We start from the raw sequence: 8,030 nt of genomic DNA, 5'->3' as shown, positions 1-8,030 counted from the left end.
GGGAAAGAGGAAGGGAGAATTGTGCGATTTTTGATTTTGGCAGAGAAGATGGGTTAGTAATTTCCAAATCCTGCTCTAGGGTACATGGGTGCCCCAGTGGTTATGGTCTTCCAACTCCCACATTAATCAGTGAAGATCTGGAGGTTTGTTTTTGTTTTGTGGTGAGGGGTCTGTAAATGAACTGAGCATCTGAAAAAGATTTTGTTTGAACAAGGGTGTCCATAACTTAAAAATGCCTGAACACCACTAAGAAGGACTAACCAATATTCAATGAATAATACATTAACACCTAGTCAACAACAAAGCCAGAAGCATTCAATATGGAAAACTGGCTTTAAAAAGTGATAAAACACTAAGTAAAAAAGACGAATAGCTGTAGTTACTTTACCTTTATGAATAAGTTTGCTTCTGTCACTTCTGATCAGAGATTTATGGGGTACACTGTTTGCTTAAGGAGGGACATGCAAGAGTTAAGCTTTCCCAACTTGGTTTTGGCAAGAAGAGAATAGATGGTTTTAGCAAGGAATTGGCTATGAACCCAAAGCAAACAGCTGCGGAAGGGGAAAAGATGTTCAAGATGAGAGGTGACATTATTGGGTATGTTTGTTTAGGTGGATAGGAGGGGCCCACTGAATAACTCTGGGGTGGGGTACATACCTATCCTACTTCAGAGATCTACAGAAAAGTTTATATCCTTTCCCGAAGACACTTCTGATTCACATCATCTAAATCCTCCTATGCCTCCACTGCCAAGCCAATCAATGCTATCAAAAATCAGAGACAGTGTTTAACTACAGTAATTTACAAAAACAGTCATTTTCTAAATAAATCAGATTATAAAGAACATCAGCCATTTCATATGCTTTCTTTGTCTTCTCTGATGAAAAAGCTACAGAACCAAAAGTTCCTTTGCCAGTGACTGGGGCCATGATGCAAGGAGATGGCTAGGATGGACCAACTTCTTCCACCATTCTCTCTCTTTCCTCAGCCCATGATAAGTTGAGACTGTGACAGAGAAGAGAATAAAGCTTCAAAATTATCTGAGAAGAATCTATTCAATTTTTCTGCCTTACCAAAATGCTTGTGTAGCTAATGAGATGATGGGCGATCTTCCCATTTACTAAACTTTCTATAATGTGGAAATTTTACAACAGAGAATGTAATTGAGCCTCTCCACATTAAGACTCATTAATTTCAAAAGATCAAGATCAGAAGGAAAAAACATTAGTTAGCATTTGCATTTTGAAAACAAATTATATGACTATATACCAATAAAAACAATCTTTTCCAATTGTTTAAAAAAAAATTGATGACAAGATGAACAATAATCATTGTAACCACTTTAAATTAGTAACATTTAATTCCCAATATCCATGGATACTCTTTTGAAGGTTCAGAAATAAAAGTAATGTTACATTGTTCCAAACATGGAGAAGCCAAACGTTATTGTCATACATATGCTCTTAGACCTAAAGTTTGGTCCTTTAATTATTTATTATGTAGTTGATCTATTTAATTAAGATATTAAGAACCACAATTAGAGTTGCTTCCTTATGGTAAAACTATGGCAACAGAAAAGCAATTCTATACCTACAGGAGAATGTTGATAAAATACTGATGCCTGAAAGAAAAGTACAGTGACTTAGATGATCTACATACAAGACTGTTCATACGAGCAGACTTTTCTGTGCTATTTTCTGGACTTACAGACAAACCAAAAGAAGTTCCAGTGATTTATTTTCTCAAAATAGATAAGATATGAGAGTTATGTACAAATTATTTATAGAGATACTAATTTCCTCAAAAGAAAATCTAATATAAACCACCTACAGGCATAATGTAGTTTTAGCAAGATTCCAAAGGGTCTTCTTACTCTGAAATTCATATGTGAAATAGACTAACACATGGGCTAGATGTTTCAATCCTTTTTAGAATAGGGCAAGGTATAAAATTTAAAGTATCTATAACAGGCTTTGAAATTCTATACCTTCAACAAAATACCAAATTCTAATGTAACTATATAAGTCCTTCCTGTTAAAATATATAAATCTTATTTATGGCATGCTTATATCAATAAGATTGCTACTAAATACACAAAGGCAAGAGTAATCATATGTGTTGTTTTATTATAACCTTAATTTTCTGATTATAAAAATCTCCCCAAAGAGAGAACCACAAATTGGTATATTTTTTCCTATTTTTTTAAGCCAAAATAAAAACAGAGCTCACCTCTGATACATACACAGTTTTAAATCCTGTGTTTTTTTAAAATAATGTGAATTATTTCTACATATCTTTCTGACCACGATGCAGTGTCAGAGGACATGCAATTCATGGCTTATACCACCTGAGGGCACTCCAAAAAATCTTTAAACTTTTAGAATGGAATTTTTATCTACTAGGAAGTAGACAATCCTACTTGAAGTTCAGTGGTGGCTTAAAAAACATGTTTGAGAAAACATGTGTTTTTTCATAAAAAATAAGATGATGACAAATATGCATATTCAATCCACTGCATTTTCTCTGGGTCTCATGTCCTTGCAATGAAAGTTGAGGTTCTAGATCAGAATAAACAAACTAAATAACTCCAAATGAGAAGGTTAAAACATTACTAACAGTCTCATAAGATTATCCTTTTATAGTATGTGTTTATCATCAACAACCAAAAGTTCACATTTTTGTAGAAAACAAGAGAAATTCAAGAATCACTTCAAATACATACATGATTTAAAAGTTGGTCAGAAAAGATTTGGTTTAATATATACATGACACTTCAGTTCAAGAAAACAAGTAACCAGAGGACACCCTACCTGTTTCCTGTGAATTCAACACTTCTAAGGCATGCATCATGGCACTTGCGAAGACATTGGCATCTTCTTTGCTGCCAAAGTTAAGACCATACACCTGTCTAGCATCCCGCCATTGGTGGAAGGTCTGTGTAGCTTGATTGTACTTCAACCCTTTAGGAATGGCACAATTTATCACGACCTAAAAGACAGTAATTCTTTTTACAGTCAAGCTAATAATTGGCAAAATCAACAACGTCAACAAAGCCTGACTGGACATATTCATTCAAACCTGCTCCTGACACACCTTGGCAAAAAATGGTTAAAACAATTATCTAGGGTAAAATTAGTCTGCAGAAGTAACAGTCTGATGGACATTACGCTGTCTGATAGTTACAAAGGTCTGGCCTTAAAAGAGTAAATCAGCGAAACGAAAGAAAATCTATATCCCTCAGTAAATAAATTTGAACATGTTTACTGAGGTATTATAAATTCAGAAAGTGTATAAAACATAAGCATGTATCTCAGTGATTGCTCCCATGTAGCCAAAACCCTAATCAAGAAATAGGACATTAACATCAAAAACCTCCTCCTCAACTCCTCCCGCCTCCCAAAAGGTATTAGTCCTACCTCTAACATCAAAGGTCAGATTTGTAGGTTTGGGGATTTTATATAAATGGAATTACACAATACATATTGTAATTTATCTGCCATCTTTCCCTCAAAATTATTTATGAGAGGTGCCTATTTGTTGCATGTACTTGTGGTTTATTCTTTTTCATTGCTCTATGGTATCCCATTGTACAAATCATGTTTATTCACCCATTTTCCCATTAATGAACATCTGGATTATTTCCAGCTTGGTGTTACTAAAAATAACAATGTTGTAACCATCCTACCAAATGTCTACCAAATGAGCACACTTGGGCACATACCCAGGAGTGGAACTGTTACAAGCCATACATGTATGTTCAACTTTAGTAGAAAACTCAAAGTAGCTTTCCAAATCGGTCCTATCAATTTTCACTCTACCAGCAGTATACAAGAGCTTGCACATCTGCACATACAGTACAACATTGTAATTGGTATAGTCAGTCTTTACTTCAGCAATTCTGCTGGGTATGAATACTACATCGCTGTGGTTCCAGTTAGCATTTCCCTGATTAATATTGAGATTTAGCACCTTTTCATGTTTTAATGGTTATCTAGAGATCTTCTTTTATGAATACCTGCTTAAATTAAATCTCTTGCCCATTTTCCTACTGAGTTGTCCATCTTTTTCTTTATTGATTTGTAAGAGTCCTTTACATATTCTGGATGATCTCACTGCTGGGATCATCAGTGATGTGTTACAAATACTTCTTCCATTTTGTGACTTGCCTTTTCACTCTCTGAATGGTGTCTTTTGATGAACAGGAGTTCTTAACTTTTATTCAGTCCAAATTCACAATCTTTTTCTTTACAGTTAATGCTTTTTTGTAACCTGTTTAAGAAATGTTTCTCAATCCCAAGTCATGAAAATGTTATCCCCATATTATTTTATAGAAGCTTTACTGTATTAACTGTCATATTTACGTCTCCAATCCAAAAGGAATTGATTTATGCCTATGGTATGATATAAGGTTCAAGTTTCCTTTTTGTTTCAATATGGCTGTCCAGTTGATGCAGCACTATCTATTAACTTGCTGCAGGTTTACCTTTTTCAGAAATGAAGTGACTAAATGGCTCTATTTTGTTCTACTAGCCAGTATGCCTATCTTTGAGCCAACATCAGTGCCTTAATTATTGTAGCTTTATAGTTAAGTCTTGATAGCCACTAGAGTATGTCCTCCTACTTTGTTGTTCTCCTCAATATTGCTTTGGCTGTTCTCAGTCCTTTGTGTGCAGCTATAATTTCATACTATCAATTTTGTGTTATTTATTCAATCTGCCAGACTCTGCTTTTACTTGTAGTGTTCAGTGTTCAGTCCATTTACATTTAATGTAAATTATATACGTGGGTCTAAATCTATCATACCTTCTTTTAGAGTTGTTTATTATTGCCCCCTCTATTAGCTTGCTAGTTATATATGTTTTCACTGTTGTTTTAGTGGTTGCCCTAGAGATTACAACAGGTACCCTAAACTTATCAAAGACAAATAAAAACTAGTATTTTTATCTTTACCTCAACAATACAAGGACTTACAATACTTTATCTCCAGTAACATTCCCTTTCTTCCAATGCCCATCCTAGGAGTCCTACACTAGTTTTATCAAGTGTTTTAATTCCATTAATATTTTAAACCCCATAAAACATTATTAGTCTTATACAGTTGATGATCATTTAAGATTTACCCAATAGTTACATTTTCTGTTGCTTTTTATTCCTTCTGCCCTCTCCAAGCTTCTGTTCCGACCATTTCTGATCTTGAAGAATACCCTTTAGAATTTCATTCAAAGCAGATCTCCTGGTGATGAATTATCTCCATTTTGGCTTGTAAGAAAATACCTTTGTTTCACCTTTTTTTTTTTGCGGTACGCGGGCCTCTCACTGTTGTGGCCTCTCCCGTTGCGGAGCACAAGCTCCAGATGCGCAGGCTCAGCGGCCATGGCTCACGATCCCAGCCGCTCCGCGGCACGTGGGATCTTCCCGGACTGGGGCACGAACCCGTGTCCCCTGCATCGGCAGGCGGACTCTCAACCACTGCACCACCAGGGAAGCCCTCACCTTGATTTTTGAAGACTATTTGTATCAGCTTTGGAACTTTAAGTGGCCACTTATTTTCTTTTACTTCTTTGCAATCTACTGCCTCTTAAGTTTTTGTTGTTTCTACCGAGAAGTCAGCTGACAGTTTATTGTTGCTTCTTTAAAGTTGTCCTTTTTTCACTGACTGCTCTAAAGAGTTTCACCTTGAATTTAGTTTACAGTGATTTTAATATGATGGGTTTATATGTGGTTTTCTTTGTATTTATCCCATTTAAGATTTACAGCATTTCTAAGCTGATGTCCTTTCATCACTTCTGAAAATTCTTGTTCACTATTATGTCTTCAATTACTGCTCCTGCCCCATTCTCTCCTCTCCTCTGGGACTCCAATAACGTATGTGTATACCTTATATTCTTTTTTTACTGTATTTCCTATGTCTCTCAAGCTTTTTCAGATGTCCATATTTTTCTCTCTCAGAACATCACAGCTTCGGACTGAATATTTCCTTCTGACTTATATTCCAGTTTACTAATTCTTTTTAGTGGCTTCTAATTTGTTGTAGAACCCATCACTGAGTTGTTAATAGCAGTTATTTTATTTTTCAATTCCAACATTTCCATTTCGCTCTTTTTTCAAAAAAGTTTCCAGTTCTCTACTGAAATTCTCAATCTTATCTTTTATTTCCTTGAATATATTAAGCACAGTTATTTTATTTTTTTTTGCGGTACGCGGGCCTCTCACTGCTGCGGCTTCTCCCGTTGCGGAGCACAGGCTCCGAACGTGCAGGCTCAGCGGCCATGGCTCAAGGGGCCCAGCCGCTCCGTGGCACGTGGGATCTTCCGGGACCGGGGCACGAACCCGCGTCCCCTGCATCGGCAGGCAGACTCTCAACCACTGCGCCACCAGGGAAGCCCTAAGCACAGTTATTTTAAAGTCAATTTCTGGTAATCCCATTAACTGGATTCCCAGTGGGTCTGTTCTATTACTGTTCCTCCTGTCTCGTTGCATTCTGGTTATTTTGACTGAATGCCAGACATTGTCTATGGACAACTATATGGAAATTTTGAGGCCTACAATGATGTTCTATTTTTCCAGGGAAGATTTACATTTGTTTCCGACAAGCAGCTAGGGAACTAACAATCTCAAATTACCTTAATCCCAAAGTGATTAAAATGTCATTAGAGGCTATCAGTTCCTGTAAATGCCAGTCTACTTATGAGTCAAACTTCTTCCCCAGGGTGTATGGGGCTTCTGGGTCCCAAATCATGGCCTGAGGGATTTTACCAAGACAACCCTCCCCTCATTAGCAGGCCCTAACTTACAGTTTTTGTTCTACTAGTCCCAGGAGTCTGCCAAAAGCTCTGTTCAGCTACTCAGTCCCCTCTTTCAAAACTGATATGCGCTTCCAGGTAAACATACGTCCCAAGCTGGGCTCACTTCTCTGGTTCTTTCTGCTTTTATGTCATGGACCCATAATTCTTCATTGCCATGTAAGCTCTCCAAATAGACTTTTTTCTTTTAAATATTCTGTCCAATTGTTTTGGTTCACAGAGAGAGGCTCTATCTAAATTACCTTATCCACCAATACCCAAACTTGACAAAAATTTTTAAAATATGATCACTTAAAGATGTTATGCTAAGTGAAATAAGCCAGATATAAAAGGTCAAATATTGTATGATTCCAATTATTTGAAATGCCTAGAATAGTAAAATTCATAAAAATAGAATGGAGAATGGAGGTTGCCAGGGGTTATGGGTAGAGGGAAATGGAAAATTATTGTTTAAAGGGTTCAGAGTTTCAGTTTGGGAGGATGAAAAAGTTCTGGAGACGAGTAGCAGTGATGGTTGCAGCACAACAATATGAATGTATTTAATGTCACTGAACTGTGCATTAAAAATGGTTAAAATGGTAAATTTTGTTATTTTTACTACAATTAAAAAGACAGGATTGCCTCTTACCATATGATTTCTATACATATTGGGCTGGGGGGTGGGGAGGTCACAAATCCTTAGCTACTAGAAACCCAAAGCCAGAATTTAATATTACCAGAAAATTATAAACCAAATTTTAAGGCAAATCTATATATATCCCTGCTTGGCAAATAGATTAAAAGGGCAGGCAAAAAAAGATAGTTATGCTCACTTTTTCAACTTGTTCGGTGACGGAATATTAGAAAAAGTTGAGGAAAATATTACTGGAATCAAAAGAGAATTATCTAAATCATTAGTTCACTTTTTCCAATATAGAAATTTTAAAATGTGAACAAATTATTTCACTCGATTCTAACTTTCAAGGATTGACAAAGCTGTATAATCTCGGGGCTTCCCTGGTGGTGCAGCGGTTGAGAGTCCGCCTGCCAATGCAGGGAACATGGATTCGTGCCCCAGTCCGGAAAGATCCCACATGCCGCGGGGCGGCTGGGCCCGTGAGCCATGGCCGCTGAGCCTGCGCGTCCGGAGCCCGTGCTCTGCAATGGGAGAGGCCACAACAGTGAGAGGCCCGCGTACCGCAAAAAAAAAAAAAAGCTGTATAATCTCAAAAACCTTTCAAAGTCAAG

The 8,030-nt window shown here is 36.9% G+C and overlaps 1 protein-coding gene across 1 annotated transcript in view; it reads right to left on the bottom strand.

Moving 5' to 3' along the window:
* The window catches only part of ENAH (ENAH actin regulator), a 153,133-nt gene that overhangs the window by 60,885 nt on the left and 84,218 nt on the right, over positions 1-8,030 (bottom strand). The window contains exon 3 of the mRNA XM_007454488.1: positions 2,811-2,988. Coding sequence (XP_007454550.1) covers positions 2,811-2,988 — 178 coding nt within the window. The remainder of the gene's footprint in view (positions 1-2,810; positions 2,989-8,030) is intronic.

Source organism: Lipotes vexillifer, unplaced genomic scaffold (assembly GCF_000442215.2).
Source record: "Lipotes vexillifer unplaced genomic scaffold, Lipotes_vexillifer_v1.1 scaffold634, whole genome shotgun sequence".
NCBI lineage: Eukaryota > Metazoa > Chordata > Mammalia > Artiodactyla > Lipotidae > Lipotes > Lipotes vexillifer.
The sequence above is the reverse complement of the archived record's forward strand: the minus strand, read 5'-3'. Positions and strand labels throughout refer to the sequence as shown.